At 35.9% G+C, this 19,912-nt stretch overlaps 1 protein-coding gene across 14 annotated transcripts in view; it reads left to right on the top strand.

Annotated features, from left to right (window-relative positions):
• FAM13B (family with sequence similarity 13 member B) overlaps nt 1-19,912 on the top strand; it is a 99,677-nt gene that overhangs the window by 39,638 nt on the left and 40,127 nt on the right. For all 14 annotated transcript variants that reach the window (XM_074360718.1, XM_010971665.3, XM_045507712.2 and 11 more), the window contains one exon: nt 2,294-2,454. In XM_074360718.1, the coding sequence (XP_074216819.1) occupies nt 2,294-2,454 (161 nt within the window). The remainder of the gene's footprint in view (nt 1-2,293; nt 2,455-19,912) is intronic.

Raw genomic sequence — 19,912 nt, 5'->3', positions numbered from 1 at the left:
TAGAGTATTGATAAGCAGAAGGTCAAGTTGACAAGAAGAGGATCAAGAAGAATTTTTGAAGATAAGTGTGGAGTGAGAGAAAGAATTTTTATCTAAGTTTTAAATTTTTACTCTTGCTCAAACTAATTTAGTCACAAACTAATTTCCTCACTACAGGAAGTTACACTGGGAGGCCTGGGAGTAGGAGTGGGGAGAAGAAAAACTCATAGGGAATAGACTGTGTTCATGTCATATTTTAGTTGATGATTACTGGCAGAATAACTAGAGAATGTCAGCTAATTTACATTATTGAATTTAACATTCAATTTAATTGAGTATAGGGCTTTTGTAGTTACTAAGAGCTATTGACTGTAGATACAAACTGATTTTAAAACATATGATGTACATGTTAAAGTAGTACATCTGTACCAAAAATTTGTGGACTGAATAAAAATCGTCTGTTCTCAGTTCAAATATCTATTCTTAGTTTAAATAACCATCTTAAATTTTTTTTTAATAATTCTGTTCTTGTGCCCAAGCCTTAAACACCCACAGAAATCCCCGTTTTATACTTCTGAAAACAGTATTTTCTTGCTAGTTTTTTTCTTGCTTGGATTAACAGGTAGATCTTGAGTAAATACATTCTTGATTTTCACTAATTTGTTAAATACACAGATAGAGAAAGAGGATAATTTTCCATTTGATCCACTTTAAAAACTCACCTATTATTTGAAATTTTCACCTTTGTATATAAATCTCACCTCTCAATTAGTAACCCTTTAAGCCAATGACTTTCAGTCTTTTTATCACTGTATATATCTGATAGGAGATAGATGAGGGATGGAATTTACAAGCAAAACAAATTCAGCAGAATCTGTTGCATGTGCTTTATGTATAAAGTAAATGGTTCACAAATTGAGGCCAAATTCACTATTATAAATACGAATTTTTAGTGACTTATTTAGTGATTGAGAGCTCCTGCTTTAGGTAGTTAGGATGGAAGTCTCTTCATTTCTAATAAAAAGTGATGTTCCATGTAGAAACTAGGATTAATGTTATATGAAATAAGATCATTCCAGTTGTAATGGTTACTATTATTTATTGCTTATTATATATAAACACTGCTGAAGAGTTTTCATATATTATTTCATACTTTCAACTAGCCCTGTGTGTAAGTAGTATAACATCTCCATTCTATACATAGGCCTGGAGAAGTAAGTTGTCAAAGATAGGTAAGGGCACAGTAGGGATGGGAACATAGGTCTTCCTGCCTCCAAATCCTGGGTTCTAAGTACTTACTGTATTATACTTGAAAACAGGTAACCTGTACTCATTGATTAGAGTGTGGTAGAATATCATAGTGTAATTACCTTTCTTCTGGTTGAAGTTTTCATTTCTGAGAGTACTCTTGCAATTCTATTTGCCTGATGTCAGGAAAAACATCCTTGTTACATATAGCAGTCAGTTTATTCTCGGTATTGCCAGTGCATTTGGCTAGAATGGACAAAAGTATAGGTTTACTACTTAGTGTTTTTAATGACTAATATTAATTTATAAAAGATGTTAAGACCATTTATGACTGGTTTCTTCATTGGAATAGTGTAACATATTTCTCACTTGAAAATATTTGGTTGGTTTTCCTTCTCACATATTTCAGGGTCCTTTTAGTAGAGAGATTATTTGCTTACGTAACCAGTTTGATAACAGAAAATGTTTTTTAGCCTCTGCCAGAAGGAGAATTATAACCTTGAGTTGTGCTTAATGGTCAGAACAGTGAGCTCTTCCTTATTGTAAGGTCCAGTCTCTTCATGAAATATTCAGTCTAAATCATTTAGAAGTTACTCATCATTTTCTAAAACAGAATTAAGACCTTACAGCAAAATTTTTATGCCCTCCTTTTTTTCCACACTTATTCTGTATTGAAGTCGCTTGTTCAGTGCACTTGGAAATTGGAGAGATCAATTGAAGTCTTCTCGTAGCTATTAGATTTATAAATCTGATTGGTTAGGAAATGAAGCTTTCTTAACGTTAATTTAACTACACTGTGTAGGCTTTTTCATAGTTTGGAGTCTTACTCATTCCTGGTGATGAACTAATGAAATAATTATTTCCTGCTTTAAAATGTTATGTTTGGTTTGCAGGTTTTTTCTAATATGGAAAATTTGGCAGCTATTTACTTTGTAAGAGAAATTGGTCCTAGAAAATGAAGTGAAACATAAGTTGTATTTAAAATTTTCTTAGAATTAGTATGTCTTAGATAATGTCAATTAACAGTTTCATTAAACTTTAATTCTGTTTCCTTTTATTTATATAGGTTAATGAACTTTCTGAGGAAGAAGAGGAAGATGAAAAGCTAGAACGTATAGAAGAACTTCCAGAAGAGGGTGCAGAAAAATCATCTGACATGCCAGAGGTGGTACAATTAAGGATGACTGAAAACATCCTGGAACCAAATAGTGTTACAGCATCAACAAGGTACTATTTCAGTTGAACGGACTTTAGTTTTTGAGCATTTCATTCTAAATGTAAATTCACTCAAGCACTAACTCACACAGATTGTAATGGTATATGAAAGATTAGTTTGTATATGAAAAAGAACAAGAAAATTTTAAAGAAACATTCTTGCTAAGGAGTTTTCAGTTATGAGCATTTATTCCTGTCTTTAAAAATACCACCTCTTACATATATTTCTTCTTCAAGTTTATTTGTTGTTCTATTATTAGTGTACTAGTTGGGTTAGTTAAAATTTCAGAACCTTTTGAAGTAGAGTTGCTAGAGAAAGAGTGGTTTAATTGACTGTTTTCCAGCTTCTACACTGGAACTAGATTGAACTAGGCTATAACGAGAGGATTTGTGATCCTTTAAGATGGTGCTGTCTACTTTTGTTGATGTGTAAAGTGATATTATGTATTAGGCATACTGAGTGAACTTGGTGTATGTGGTAGGCTGGAGTCATTATCCTAGCACATAGCTGGAACCATTGGACACACTGTTTAGGAAGCTTTAGAGAATTCAAGAACTCCCTATACATAGCTCTAGGTGCTCTAGGTTTGCTGAATTCTGTGCTGCTTCTCTGTAAAGCTCCATGATTTACTAACTCTTTCTAATTAGGGGGACAGTTATTTGTTAAGGCCACTAATATTTTCCATTAAATTTGTGTTCAATAGAAAGGTGGTTAAAAAAGCAGAGGAAGTAATTAAAGAGTAAGACAGCAAAATGTCATTTAAAAATAACTAGTTATTTGGGAAGGGTGTTGCTCAGTGGTAAAGTGTATACTTAGCATGCACAAGGTCCTGGGTTCAATCCCCAGTACCTCCATTAAAAATAATAATAATAAATAAGTAAATAGATAAACGAACAAACCTAATTACCCCTCCCTCACCCCCCCAAATCTTAAAAAATAAATTAGTAATTTAAGGGAGGAACTATTCAATGTCATTTAGGAAAATTACAAAGTAATTGAAAATGTATACTTCTAAATACAACTATTACATTTTTCTGTGAGCCTCTAGATTTTTATATTGTGTAGTTTCTTCAAACATGATTATAATTATGGTATGTTAACATGTTTATTCACTCTTCTGCCCCTATTTAACTTTTTAATTTTTAAAAATTTTATAATTTATTTTTAATTCTTATTTTTTATTGAAGTGTAGTCGATTTACAATGCTAATTTCAGGTGTACAGCAAAGCTATTCAGGTTTACATATACATATATATGTATATGTACATACATTTCAGATTCTTTTCCATTGGAGTTCATTATAAGAAATTGAAGGTAGTTCCCTATCTTTATCTTACACAGTAGGTCCTTGTTGTTTATCTATTTTATATGTGGTGGTGTATATCTGTTAACCCCAAACTCCTAATCTATCCCTCCCCCGACCTTTCCCCGCTGGTAACCACAGTTTGTTTTATGAGTCTATTTCTGGTTTGTAAATAAAATTTGTATCTTTTTTTCTTTAGATTCCATATATAAGCAACATCATATGATATTTGTTTTTCTCTGTCTGACTTAACTTCACTTAATTTGATAACCTCTATTGCTGAAAATGGCATTATTTCATTCTTTTTTATGGATAAGTAGTATTCCATTGTAGCTATATACCACATCTTTTTTTATCTGTTCATCTGCCGAAGGGCATTTAGGTTGTTTCCATGTCTTGGCTATTGTAAATAGTGCTGCTGTGAACATTGGGGTGCATGTGTCTTTTTGAATTATAGTTTTCTCTGCATATATGCCCAGGAATGGGATATCTGGATCATATGGTAAGTCTATTTTTAGTTTTTGAAGGAATCTTCATAGTGTCCTCCATAGTGGCCATACCAATTTACATTCCCACCAACAATGTAGGCGGATTCCTTTTTCTCCACACCCTCTCCAGCATTTATTTATTTATAGACTTTTCAATGATGGCCGTTCTCACTGGTATGAGGGGACACCTCACTGTAGTTTTGATTTGCATTTCTCTAACAATTAGCAATATTAAGCATCATTTCATGTGCATTTTGGCCATCAGGATGTCTTCTTTGGAGAGATACCTATTTAGGTCTTCTGCCCATTTTTTGGTTGGGTTGTTTGTTTTTTGATATTAAGCTGTATGAGCTGTTTGCATATTTTGGGTATCAGTCTTTTGTTGGTCGAATCATTTGCAAATATTTCTTCCATTCTATAGGTTGTGATTTCATTTTGTTTATGGTATCTTTAGCTGTGCAAGAACTTTTAAGTTTAGTTAGATCCCATCTGTTTATTTTTGCTGTTATATCCATTACTCTAGGAGCTCATTCGAAAAAAATATTGCTGTGATTTATGCCAAAGAGTGTTTTATTTGTTTTCCTCTAGGAGTTTTATAGTACATGGTCTTACATTTATGTCTTTAATCCACTTTGCGTTTTTTTTTTTTTTAATTTTTAGAACACTTTATTTTTTGTAAAATTTCTTTCATTTATTCTGAGAAGGAGTTAATTAAGTTCATTTCTTTCTTTCCTTTTGAGTGGAGGTAATGGGGATTGAACTCAGGACCTTGTGCATGCTGAGCATGTGCTCTTCCAATGAGCTATACCTTTCCCCCCCATTTGGAGTTTATTTTTGTATATGGTATTAGAGAATGTTCTAACTTAATTCTTTTACATGTTAGCTGTCTAGTTTTCTCAGGACCACTTATTGAAGAGACTGTCTTTTCTCCATTGTATGTTCTTGCCTCCTTTGTCATGGATTAATTGAGCATAAGTGTGTGGGTTTATTTCTGGACTTTCTTTCGTGTTCCATTGATGTATATGTCTGTTTCTGTGCCAGTACTGTATTGTTTGATTACTGTAGCTTTGTAGTATAACCTGAAGCCAGGGAGCGTGATTCCTCCAGCTCTGTTCTTCTTTCTCAAGATTGTTTGGCTATTCGGTGTCTTTTGTGTTTCCATACAAATTTTAACATTTTTTTGTTCCAGTTCTGTGAAAAATATCATTGGTAGTTTGATAGGGATTGCACTGAATCTGTAGATTGCCTTGGGTAGTATGGTCATTTTAACTATTGATTCTTCCTATCCTAGAACACGGTATATCTTTCCATCTGTTTGCATCATTTTCATTTCTTTCATCAGTGTCTTATAGTTTTCAGGGTACAGGTCCTTTGCCTCCTTAGGTAGGTTTATTCCTAGGTATTTCATTCTTTTTGATGTGATGGTAAATGGGATTGTTTGCTTAAGTTTTTTTTTTTTGCTATTTCGTTGTTAGTGTGTAGAAATGCAACTCCTTTTTTTTTTTTTTAAGTTTTTCTGATGTTTTATTTATTTTTAAAATTTTTTATTGAGTGATAGTCATTTTACAATGTTGTGTCAAATTCTAGTGTAGAGCACAATTTTTCAGTTATACATGAACATATATATATATATTCATTGTCACATTTTTTCTTCGCTATGAGCTACCTACCACAAGATCTTGTATATATATCCCTGTGCTATACAGTATAATCTTGTTTATTTATTCTGCATTTTAAAATCCCAGTCTGTCTCTTCCCACCCCTGGCCCCCTTGGCAACTGCAAGTTTGTATTTTATGGCTGAGTCTGTTTCTGTTTTGTATTTATTTTATTTTATTTTTTTAGATTCCTCATATGAGCGATCTCATATGGTATTTTTCTTTCTCTTTCTGGCTTACTTCAGTTAGAATGACATTCTCCTGGAACATCCATGTTGCTGCAAATGGCATTGTTGTCAGTTTTATGGCTGAATAGTATTCCATTGTATAAATATACCACAGCTTCTTTATCCAGTCATCTGTTGATGGACATTTAGGCTGTTTCCATGTCTTGGCTATTGTAAATAGTGCTGCTATGAACATTGGGGTGCTGGTGTCATTTTGAAGTAGGGTTCCTTCTGGGTATATGCCCAGGAGCGAGATTCCTGGGTCATATGGTAAGTCTATTCCTAGTCTTTTGAGGAATCTCCATACTTTTCCACAGTGGCTTTCCTTGCTTCCCTCTCCCACTCTTAATGATTTAGATGTCTTCTTTTACAATTTTGTGTTTATTCTTTTTGTAATTCATGGCAGTAATCTCCTTTCCAGTTATGAGTTTCTCATTTTTGTAGCATCCTGCTTTTCTATTTAGAGTAGACCTGTCAATATTTCTTTTAGCATGGGTTTAGTGTTGCTAAACTCTTTCAGTTTTTGCTTGTCTGTGAAGTTCTTTATCTCTCCTTCTATTCTAAAGGATAGCCTTGCTGGATAGAGTATCCTAGGCTGCATCTTTTTTTCATTCAGGACTTTGACTATATCTTGCCACTCTCTTCTGGCCTGTAGTATTTGTGTAGAGAAATCAGCTGAGAGCCTTATGGGTGTTCCCTTGTAACTCACTCTTTGTTTTTTTCTTGCTGCCTTTAGGATCATTTCTTTATCCTTGACTCCTTGACTCTGGCCATCTTGATTATGATATGTCTTGGCGTGAGTCTGTTTGGGTTCTTCCTGTTTGGGACCCTCTGAGCCTCCTGTACCTGGATATATGATTCACTTAGGTTTGGGAAGTTTTCAGTCATGATTTCTTCAAGTACCTTTTCAATCCCCTTTGTTCTTTCTTCCTCTTCTGGAACCCCTATTATGTGTAGACTGGCACGCTTTATATTATCCCATAGGTCCCTTATATTGTTTTCATTGTTTTTTATTTGTTTTTCTCTCAGCTGTTCTGATTGGGTGCTTTCTGTTGTCCTGTCTTCTAGGTCATTTATTTGTTCCTCTGCATTATCTAGCCTGCTTTATACAGCCTTTAGGTCAGCTCTCATCTCAGCAAATGAATTTACTATTTCTACTTGGTTCTTCTTTATTGCTTCTATTTCATTTTTGACATATTTTATATCTCTAAACATTATTTCTTTTAGTTCCTTCAGTAGTTCGATCACTTCTTTTTTGAAATCTTGATCTAGTAGGCCATCAATGTTTATTTCCTTGATCGTGCTTTAAGGGGATTTCTCTTGATCTTTTAATTGGGAGTGGTTCCTCTGCTTCATATTGCTCATGTCTCTGGCTCTGTGGCTTAAGGAGTATCAGTTATCTAGTTCTCCTGGAGATGGTGTGCTCTTAATGATTTTACTGGAGGTCTTTGTGTCTTCGCCCTGTTTCGCAAGCTCAGCTTGCTGTTTCCAGAGGCCTTCTGTTGGCACCCTTGTCTGTGCTGCTCCCAGTGGCTGTTGGCTAGCAGATTGTGCACCCTCCCAGCACTGGGTCAGGTGCTGAGTTCTTACCCAGTGGGCAGGCAGGTCACTCCCCCTCCTGATGCTGCAGTCAGATGATGTGCTCTGGTGAGGCAGGTGGGCGGATCACACTCCCTCCCAGCACCTTGGTCAGGTGCTGCATTCCTGCCAGGAAGGCTAGTGGCCACTTGCCCTCTCCTGGCGCCGGTCAATCCACTGCTCTGTGCAGCTGCCCGCTCCGCCTCAGGTTGGCGCTCTGAAGGCGAGCTCGGGGACGACCGCGGAACGGCCCCACCCCTGCTCCGTGCCAAATCTCAGCTCCTTGTTTGTCTTGGTGGTGCGAGTTCTCTGAGGTGCCAGGGCAGAAAGATCCTATTTGCCTCGGGCTGTAAACAAGTCTCAGTTCTGCCTAGGAGATTGCGGAGCCCCAGAGTGCAGATTCAGGTCTCGGCCCTGCCCCCGCCGGGGCGCTGCGCACAGGAGGAGATGGCAGCTGTGGCTGCGCCCCACCTCTGTTCTTGCGAGAAGTGCCAGTAATGGCGGCGCAGGTCTGAGGAGACAAAGGCTACGGCGCCTCTCCCCCCATGGCACACCAGCCATGTTGCTTTGCTTTTTTCGCAACTTATGGGGGACCGAGGTTGTTCTGCTCCGTATCCCCTCCCAGTGATGGCGTGCAGCACCCTGCAGTCCCTCAGGGCTGCCTCAGTGCAGCTGCTCCAGTCCTCCGCCCGGCCCTGGCAGCCTGTCCCGGCTTCAGCTGCCGGCTCGCATCCCGGGCTGGGTGTCACAGGGACCCTTTGTGCCCGTTTAACTCAGTTCTGTTGGTCAAGGGGTGCTCAGGGCAGATCTGAGCCTCGGAGGCTCCCCCTCCATCCCACTGGCCTCTCTGTTGGAGAGGGGAGACCCAGCGAACGAGCGCCAGTCCTCCTTTGCCGCTCCTTCCCCGTGGGATCGTCCCGCACTGTTTTGCTTTTTCTTCTTTCTTTTTTCCTTTTCTCCTACCAGGTTTTTGGCGTCTTTGTCTTTCGAAGAGGGTGATGTTCTGTCGGAGTTCGGCAGGTGCTCTGGTTGGCTGAGTAGGTCCGTAGATGTGAGTTTTGGTGTATTTGTGGGAAAGGGTGAGCTATAAGCGTCATTCTATTCTGCCATCTTGCTTCTCTCCTCTAACTCATTTCTGTATATTAATTTTGTATCCTGCAACTTTACTGAATTAGTTGATGAGCTCTAGTTTTCTGCTAGCGTCTTTGGGATTTTCTATGTATAGTATCATGTCATCTGCAAACAGTGACAATTTTACTTCTTTTCCAATTTGGATGCCTTTTATTTGTTTTTCTTCTCTGATTGCTATGGCTAGAACTTCTAAAACTATGTTGAATAAAAGTGGTGAAAATGGGCATCCCTGTCTTGTTCCTGATCTTAGAAGAAATGTTTTCAGCTGTTCACCATTAAGTATGATGTTAGCTGTGGGTTTTTCATATATGGCCTCCATTACATTATGTTCCCTCTGTGCCCACTTTCTGCAGAGGTTTTATCATAAATGGATGTTGAATTTTATCAAAAGCATTTTCTGCATCTCTAGAGATGATCATTTGGTTTTTATTATTCAATTTGTTAATGTGATATATCACATTGATTTACGGATATTGAAAAATCTTTGCATCCCTGGGATAAATCCCACTTGATCATGCTGTATGATCCTTTTAATGCATTGTTGGACTGATTTAACTTTTTGTTGGTACTTTTCTATGTTTACATGGCATTCTAATTTACTTTTTGATAGCTTTTTAACTGTATTTTGAATGTCTATTAAATCATTTATAAACTGTATATTAAAGTGTTTAACTGTATTATATATTTACTGTCATTCTTTTTTCTGAACTTTTGAGTTATTCTAAGTAGCTTGTCATTACTATGTTGCTTCTATACAACCTTCATTCGTATGCCCTTTTTTCCTTCTTTTGACTTATTTGTATAAATTTATTAGATTCAAAGAGTGAACTTTTCTATGGCTTTTGATAAATATTTCCAGACTATTTAAAAGTCTTGGCCCAGTTTGCATTGCCATTAGCAGTGTTTTCCTGAGGACCTGAAAACAGTAAATTTAAATGGGTGTTCTTTATTTTGTTAATTTAGAGTTATGCTTTCCAATAAGGTAGCCACTAGATACATGTGGTTATTTAAATTTAAACTTAAACCAACTAAAATTAAATAAAATCTAAAAATCACTCCCATAGGTGTACTAGCCACATTTCAAGTGCCCAGTAGTCACATGTGGTTACTGGCTACCATATTGAACAATGCAGATGAGTAGTTCTGTCATTGCAAAAGTTTCTGGATAGTACTGATTTAGAGAGGTAAATTCATTAAGTATTTTTATTTATTTACTTACCAGCAAGGTTTAATATCATTTCAAATGCATGCTATTAACAGTCGTTTTTAGATGGATTCATTGGAGGTTTAGTAGTAGTCAGGATTCCTTAATTGCAAGGCATAGAAACATCTTGGCTAATGAAAAGAAAATAGGTAGTTTATTAGAAGATTGATAGATACGTTGCAGAGTTGAAAGGAAAAACAGAGAATAATATGGCAGATCTGGAGAATTTAGTAACGAAGTTTCATAGAAGAATCTCTTTAGCATGTGGCTATTGCTGTGAAAGTTCAACCTGTTTCCTTCCATCTGTTGTTCTGCTTAAGAGCAGATTCCTGTGTGGTGGCAGGAGACAGGTTCTGGCCTAAAGTGGGTCATGTGTCCATTCATCTTCCAGAGTAGAGCTGCTCGTTGTAATTTATGCGTGTACCAAGAACAGTGGTTGTAGGGAGGAGCTAGTTTGTCCCAGAAAAATAGGACTATTACCAAAGGAAAGGGGTAGGGAATATCATGTAACAAAAATAGATGTGTCTGTCACGGTGGTCTTCTTGATTTGGTATTGATATCTATAAATTTCAATTCATATTTATATGTTAATATTTTAGTTTTGGGTGATTGGTTGCATAATGGTAAAAAATACATTCTTTGATACCCGTCTTTGATGAAAGAGAAGTTAGGGGAGAAATATCCCTAGAATGCACAGGGCCTCACATATTAGCAGCTCTTAATAAATTTATTTTAGGAAATTAGTGGATACTATATTGCATGAAACTATAGAGATTGAAATTTTGGTGACTTAATGTTTTGTCTCTGAGTTTTTCTATGAGGTAGCTGGCAAACACTTACTGGAGATACTAGGTTGCCTTTGCCTACTTTGTATATCTCATCAAAAGTAGCTGTGGGAAGATATGTTAGAGACCTAAGGGAAGTAAACATTAAGTGACAGTTTAGCAGTTCTCAGACGTTTTAGTCTTAAGAATTATTGTTATGATAACAAATATTAGTTATGGTATAATATTTACATGTTATCATAATGAAAGCACTTGTTGATTTAAACTGGCATTTCAGAAATATTCTGGTTTAGTAAGCAAACATCATCAGATGATTCTGTTTGGGTCATTTTATAGTTATGATGACTCTAGAGACCTTTGTTAGTGTTGGTTTTATACCTGTCCCCATTTACCATATTATATTTTTTTTTAAATTGAAGTACAGTCAGTTACAATGTGTCAGTTTATGGTGTACAGCATAATGTCCCAGTCATGCATATACATACCAATTACAATATTATAAATTAAAACAGCATATTTAAATTATTGGAATTGACCTTTGTTGAGTTGTACTTTGGAAGACGCTTAGTTTTTGAAGCTGAACTGTAGCCACTTATGATCTAACAGCCTTTTTTAATCAATAAATGTCTCCTCCTATATTAGTTTCAAGTCAGCAGTTCTCAAAACTTTTTGGTCTTTAGATTCCCTTACATTAAAAAAAAAAAAAGAAAAGAAAAGATTCCCTTATACACTTAATTTGAGGACCTCAAAGAACTTCTGTTACTATGGGTTATATCTATTTGGTATTTACTGGGAATTAAAAATGAGAAACTTATTTTTTTGAAGTAGTAATAAAGTATTACCATTGTATGTTAATGTAAAATTTTTTATCAAAAGTTGCTTTTCCAAAATCTCCGAAAAATTTTTGAGTGGCATTGTTTTATGTTTTTACACATCTCTTTAATGTCTGGCTTAATACACGATAGCTAGATTCTTACATTTTCTTTGGCATTTAATTTGTTACCATATGTTATTTTGGTTGAAGTATATGAAGAAAATCTGGTGTTTTACAAGTATGCAGCTGGAAAATAGAGGAGACTTTTTTTTTACCCTTTTCAGATAATTGCGGATATTTTTCTTTGACGATACACCAAAACTCCTTAAGTGGTAATTCCTTAAAGGTTATCTGTGATGTGTAACATAAAACCATATCTGAATTTTTGAAACTCTGATCCATTGGTCTATCTTGTACTTGAGAATCTTTTAGCCATGCTTGATTTTGTAATATGATGTACTGGTCATTTGGAAAATACTGCTTCACTGAGTTATTTGGAGCTTCCAAATAATATGTTTTGTTATATAATATTAAAATATATATTCTTTAATGTCACCTTTGATTGCATCAAAAATCTTTTTAAGTATTGAAATGCTATTGAGTTTATAGTGGAGGATAATTCTGATTTTCCAGAATTCTAATTTTTGCTTGAAAACTCAAATTTTATCAGTACTGTCACTTGTTTTTCTCGAAGTGACTGTCTTGCTCATTTTTGAGAAAATGCCAGATAGTCAAATTGGAATAATGATAGTTTGTCTGCCTATCTTTCAAGTAAAAAATGATATTCCATGGTAAAATTTTAGCTCTCAACTCAAACAAGACAAGCATTGTACTAAGCTATGCAGCAGAGTTGCTTTATGTGTGCTTCCCATTTTATCATACCAAATATTAAAAAGAAGTGTACTCAAAGGCAAAGATAAAATTAATAATGTGTATTGCTTCATCAAGGACTGGCTCCTTTTTAAAAAATCACAAGTGGGTAGTGATGAAGAATGCAATGGCCATGGTACAGTTTAGTACCACTTGCCTGGATTTATGCTAAAACACCAAGTAGTTTTTTTCTACCATTAGACTTGTATCATTATGCAAATAACAGCACAGTGAAAAAGGCAAATGTTATGAAAACAGTTCTGATCTTTTGGTTCACAGACGAAAAGAGAACCAGTGGATTAAAAATTTGTGTATGAGTTGTATTGATTGGTGTATTTATGCATCTGTTATTTCTCTACATTGTTTGCCATTATATTGTTAAGATTTCAGCTGAGTTCAGTGTGGGGAAAGTGTTGGGATTTATCGTGTGGACAGCATAGGATGAACAGAAAGCAGAAGTTTTGGTTGCCTGAGGCTCAGTCTTACCTGTGAAGTTCATGGAAGTTTTAAGATTGTTTCTGATGTGCCTTGTATCAGTAGATGGAAAAATTATGGCTTTATATTTACAGGTTTATCTAGTATTTGGCTTTATTTAAATATACAGATGTTACGAGAATCTTTACCTTTTAAAAATTTAAAGAGAGATTGGAGATTTCTGAAAGAGTTCTTAACTTTATTTTCCCAGTGTTTCACAATCTTTTTCCTATGCTGTATTGGAAAGGTTTATTTTGGCTTAGGGTTAGGTAATTTTTAATTTATATTCATGTGTGCAGAACTACACATCAAAAAACAGCTAATTGGCATTATTATAAAGTTCACTTAAAGCTTTTAATGACTTGATAAAACTTGGACTTTAGAAAGAATGAAAAATTCGATACTCTATGTACTGTTGATGCTAGAGCTTCATTTTTGTTATTAGTTCATTAGTTTCTGATGGTTTGATTTCAGGTGTGCTGTGGGAAAGGTGGTGCAGTGATTGAGGAAGAGTTTAGGGTTTTGAGATTCGTTTCCACTTCGTTTGGATATCTTGCTATTGAAGAAATGTACCTTCAGCTGACTGTCAGAGTGTGAGAAATGTAGTAGTAACCTTTTCCTTTAAGCCATTTAATCAAGTAGTTTGCAAAATATCTCAGTTGACATGTTTTATCAATTCACCACATTTTCATTAGCTAGATTCCACTTAAGAGTGTAAAGAAGAGGAAAAAGTACTTTGGTTGGAGTTTCAGAAATGTTGGGTGGGAAAAAGAATTTATACTTCTGATAATAAGATAATTTTATTAAAGTAAAACATTTTTTGAAGTACCAGAGCATAATAGATATTGACAGGTTCTCTTCCTCCTTCCTGTTGCCCTAAAAATAATGCATTTGAAATTTTAAAAATTTACAGTTGTTATAACTTATTGATTTTCTAATAGTGAGGAATCTTCCAGTTTACTCTTGTCATAGGCATAGAGTATTCACAAGTTAATGCGGAAAGTTAAGAACTAGGTTTTGCTTTTGACTGGAAAGGAATATGTGACTTTTGTTTTTATTTTGTTTCATATATTTATTTTTTGAAACTGCAGTTTTTTAAATGGTCCTTTTGGTGGGATTCTGGCATATTATCTGGAAATCATCCTAATTTTAGATTTGAAAAATTAACCATTAATGCTTTTCTAAAATGTATAATGAGTGAACAGTAGTACTCTCTGTTGTGCATATGTTTTAGCAATGTCATATTTGTAGTAATTCTTGATATAGTAGTGTGATTAATGAAAACAAACATTGGTTTTTCTACTTGACATTAGGTTAGGCTTAAATATTTTTATAGGAGTTCTAGCCAAATTCAAAATTTTGTCTCCCTTTTCCTGCCTCCCACAAAGTTGCACAATACTTGGGAAGAGATTTGGGACTGTTGATTGGGTCCCTCCTTGTCAGTAGTGACTTCATGTTGCAGCCTGCTTCCTTTTAGACTGCAGCTCTGATGGCTCAGCAGTTTTTATAATCTGATCAGCATCCTTTATGGTTTTTGAAGGTGCTTTACCTGATGTTTTTGTTGAGAGATGCCACAGTGTTCAGAATGGCTTGCAAGGCTCTGTTATACAGGTAAAGTGATCCTTATCAGATTTAATTGAAGCAGATACAGTACTTTTATTGAAGTGTTGTTTATAATATTAAATATTTGCAAGTGGGAAATTAAATTAATAATAGTTCCTTATGATAATTCTATCTGAATTACAGAAAAATAGTAATTGGAATAAATGGCTACCAGATTGATTTTATGTTCTCAAGAAGATTATAGGCAGATTTAAAATTAGAGTTAACAGCAGAAGGGGAAAAAGGTCAGAGAATGACAACAACCTTTAACATTACACTTGATTGAAGCCTAAAATATGTGTGACCTTTGTGATTTATTGTTTGTTCTTTTAATCTGGTCTTCCATATCTGGTGGTTTAGTGAAAAAAAAAATTGGCATTTTTAGATGGTCTTTATGGCATCTGTCTATATAGTACCTAAGTAATTCGGCCTTTAATTTGTCACCATTAATTTTTTTGTGTGTTTTTATTAATCAGAATTTACATTCTTATGTTACATATGCTGTTTTGCTTCTGCTGCAAGTATATAACTATACTGGTAAATCATTTTTTGCAGCTGTAGGTGTGTGTTAGCCCTGGTTTGTACATAAGTGCTTTATTCCCCACAGAACTTGGCCAGTCTTAAAGAATAATTAAATTCTTTGGAATCTGATAAACTAAATCAGTTCTTTGTCCTTCAGAAATTCAAAGAGCAAAGTTTTACAGTCACCTTTGTAGCATCATGAATGACAGTCTGATTCATAAAGTACAAAATCTATTTAATTTGTTTACTATAGTTTTTCAGAGTCAGGAGAAGGTCCTTACTGAAAGCACCTGTTTATTTGATTATCCTAGCGTATTCTTCAGGGCTGAAGAATCTTTGTAATCTAGTTTGCTGATTACTGTATGTATACACACACACACACACACACACACACACACACACACACACACACACACACACACACACACATTTAATTTAATTCCAATGGCATTTAAAAGGGGTAAGAAACTGAAAGATCAAATCTTCTGCCTACCCATCCAATCTAAGACTATTAGAACTTCTGTTTGGCTCCTTTGGATAACTGGAAAATTTTATTAAAAGTTAGTCTTTTGGGAGGCTAGATACAGATGTCAGCCAATATTTCTTGAATTTATTAGTATGGGTAAGACTCATCATTGGTGCTTGTTAAAAATTTAAACTCTCAGATTCTACCTGAGTGGCTTGGGGAGTGACCCATAAATCTATTTTTTTAAAGCTTTTTTTTTTTTAATACTGAGAAATCATACGTACAGAAATAGGCATGAAACAAATGTATAGCAAAACAGGTTAATAGAAAGCAAATGCCTTTGTAACCGCCACCCAGATCTAGAAATAAACACTGATAGCATCCCAGTAGCTCTCACAATCCTGATCTCCTCTCTCCCCACTAAGGGTAACGACTGTGCCGACTTTTTGACGATCACTTCCTTATGTTTTTGAGCTTCATGAAAATTAAATCTGACTATATGTATATTTTTGATTCAGCTTCTTTGACTAAGCACTGTGTATGAGATTTATCTATGTTGTTACATATCACTGTGGTTTGTTCATTTCCTTCCTGTAAAGTATTCCATTATATGATTGTACCACAATGATCCTATTTACTGTTGGTGGGCAATTGGATTATTTTTCTCTTTGACTGTTGTGAATAACATTACTATGTACATTGTTGTACACAATATGTATGCACGTTTACTGTCCTTTAACTTGAGTAAATATTGACAAGTGTTTTCCATAGCGCTTATTTCAGTTTACATTCTCAGTAACTGTGTGAACATTCTCATTGCTTCACATCCTTGAGTATTTGCCATTTTAATAAGTTCCATCCCCTTTTCTCATGTATATTGGCCAGTTCCTCCTTTTGTGAGATGGCATGTTCAAGTTTGTTTCCTATGTTTCTATTGGGTTATCTTTTTCTTATTGAAAAAGGAGGCTCTCTTTTAAAATGTATGTTGTGAATGTATTTTTAGGCTCTCTTTTAAAACATATGTTGTGAATGTATTTCCCCTATGGTGTGTTATGCCCTTCTCATATTGTGTCTTCTGATGAATAAGTCTTAAATTTTAATCAAGTTTATCATTCTCTTCCTTTTGTGGTTAATGCTTTTTGTGTCTTGTTTAAGAAATCTTTTCCTAAATACACACTCCTATATTATCTTCTAAAAGCTGTATCATTTCATCTTCCTTATTTAGGTCTCTATCTGGTATTGATTTTTGTCTCTGATGTGTGAGGGGGGACCAGGTTACCTATTTTAGTATGGATACCAAACTGTTGCAGCCCTCATTTCTGAGAAGACTGTTCTTTTCCTGCTTTGTTCGAAGTGGCACCTTTGTTCTAAATCAAGTGTATATGCATGGGTCTGTTTCTATTGTTTATGTCTATTCTTGTGCCAGTACCATACTATCTTATTTACTTTTTTATGGTATTTGAAGTCTCGGATAGGGTCCAGATCTCCAATAAAATAAAACTAACACTTCAGGAAAGGCTGATACAGGTGGTCCATGGCTTACATCCCTATGTAAGGAGTAGTAAGAAAGCTTCCACATGTCTGGTTTAAGCTTTACTGGCTTGTGTGTATAATTATAAAAACATATTTATGTAAATGTAACCATTTTGATACATGGTTGCACATATGATTTATTTACTTTTTCATGTTATATTTCCTAATCTTTGTGAATGTCAGTAATTTTAAAATTGTCCATTGACTGTGTGTAGTCTAATCCATTTTATATTTTTCTTTGCTGCTATTTTTAAACACAATTCTACAAATAAGGTAAAACTAAAAAAAAATTTTAATTGAACTATAGTTGATTTACCATATTGTTTTAGTTTTAGGTATACAGCAAAGTGATTCAGGGGTGTGTGTGCGCGCGCGTGCGCATGTGTGTGTGTGTATTCTTCAGATTCTTTTCCATTATAGGTTACTACAAGATACTAAATATAGTTCCCTGTGCTATACAGTAAATCCTTGTTGTTGATGTGTTTTACATAGTGAGATATATGTGTTAATTCCATACTCCTAATATATATGCCCCCACCCTCATTTTTCGCTTTGTAACCAACCATTGTTTGTTTTCTCTGTCTGTGAGTCTTTTTTGGTGGGGGGAGGTAATTAGGTTTAATTATTTTTTTTGATGGAGGTACTGGGGATTGAACCCAGGACCTCATGCATGCTAAGCATGTGCTCTGCCACTGAACTATACCTTCCCCCTGTGAATCTTTCTGTTTTGTAAATAAGTTCATTTGTATTATATTTTAGATTCCACTTAATAAGTGATACCATATAATATTTTTCTTTTTCTGACTTACTTGACTTAGTATGGTAATATATAGGTCCACCCGTGTTGCTACAAATGGTAGTATTTCACTCTTTTTTATGGCTGAGTAATATTTCATTGTGTGTGTGTGTATGTTTGTACACACCACATCTTCTTTATCCATTCACCTCTTGATGGACACTTAGGTTGATTCCATGTCTTGACTGTTGCAAATAGTGCTACTATGAACATTGGGGTGCATGTATCTTTTTGAATTAGAGTTTTTTGTCTTTTCCGGATATATGCCCAGGAGTGGGATTGCTGGATCATATGGTAAGTCTGTTTTTAGTTTTTTAAGGAACCTCCATACTGTTTTCCATAGTGGCTGCACCAATTTACATTCCCACCAACAGTGTAGGAGGGTTTCCTTTTCTTCCACATCCTCTTCAGCATCTATTACTTGTAGCCTTTTGGATGATGGCCATTCTGACTGGTGTGAGGTGATACCTCATAGTTTTGATTTGCATTTCTCTAACAATAATGTTGTTGAGCATCTTTTCATGTGTCTTTTGGCTATTTGTTTGTCTGCTGTAAAATTTTAATTATAGAATCTAGATGATGGAGCTGAGGGTGTTTATGTACAATTTTTCAACTTTTCTGTAGTTTTGAAAATTTCCATAATAAAACATTAGAGAAATCTTCAACTAGAAACATGAGGGAATCACAGCAGGACAGTAGGAGGGGTGTGCTCACGATATAATTGGGCCCCATACCCCATGGGTGGGTGACTCACAAATTGGAGAATAATTAAATTGCAGAGGCCCTCCCACAGGAGTGCAAGTTCTGAGCCCCATATCAGGCTCCCCAGGGTTCCAGCATTGGGAGGAAGAGACCCCAGAATATACGGTTTTGAAGGCAAGAGGGGCTTAATTGCAGGAGCTCTATGGGACTGGGGAAAACAAAGACTTAATTCTCTTGGGAACTGCAGACAGAAACTCGTGTGTGCCGGGACCGAGAGCAGAGGCAGTGATTTTGTAGGAACCTAGCCCAGACCTGTCTGCTGGTTTTGGAGTCTCCTGGGAGGTGGGGAACTGCTGTGGCTCACCCTGGGAACATAAAAGCTGGTGGCGGACATTATGGGAGTGTTCATCTACATGAGCTTTCCTGGGGGCTGACATCTGGCTTGAGTCATTAGCTCCAAGACTTAGTCCCACCCAACAGTCTGTAGGCTTAAGGGCTGGGAAGCCTTAGGCCAAACAACATACTGTGTGGGAACACAGCCCCACTCATCAGCATACCTCCTGACCCTGCAGTTGCTTCTGGATATGCCCCTAGACACGGCCCTTCTCAGCAGAGGGCCAGGACCAAGCTCCAGCCAGTGGGCAGGTACTGAATCCTTCTGCCAGGAAACCTGTGTAAGCCTCTAGTTCAGCCTCACCCACCAAGGGGCAGATACCAGAAGTAAGAAAACAACAATCCCACAGCCTGTGGAAGGAATCATAAATACAGGTCAGACTCTATCCTGGGACCAGCTGGACCCTGGCTCTTGGGTGACAAGAGGGACGTAAACTGCTGGGATGCATAGAATGTCTCATACAGAGGGCCATTTCTCCAAGGTCGAGAAATGTAACTAACCTGCCTAAAAGTACAAATAGAAATTTAGACAAAATGAGGTGGCAGAGGAATATACTCCAGGCAAAGGCACAAGAAAAAAATCCCAGAAGAGATAAGTGATGAGGAGATAGGCAATCTACCTGAGAAAGAATTTAGAGTAATGATTGTGAAGATGATCAAAGAACTCAAGAGGAGAATAGATGCAGAGAGTGAAATTTTTAGCAAAGAGTTAGAAAATATAAAGAATGCCCAGAATTGAAGAATACAGTTACTAAAATGAATAATACACTGGAAGAAACCAAGAATAGAAGAAATGAGGCAGAAGAATGGATCAGTGAGCTAGAAGACAGATTAGTGGAAACCACTACCATAAAACAGAAAAAAGAATGAAAAGAAACAAGGATAATTTGAGACCCCAAGGATAACATGAAGCACACTAATATT

The sequence above is a fragment of the Camelus bactrianus genome, chromosome 3 (genome assembly GCF_048773025.1).
Source record: "Camelus bactrianus isolate YW-2024 breed Bactrian camel chromosome 3, ASM4877302v1, whole genome shotgun sequence".
NCBI lineage: Eukaryota > Metazoa > Chordata > Mammalia > Artiodactyla > Camelidae > Camelus > Camelus bactrianus.
The sequence above is the reverse complement of the archived record's forward strand: the minus strand, read 5'-3'. Positions and strand labels throughout refer to the sequence as shown.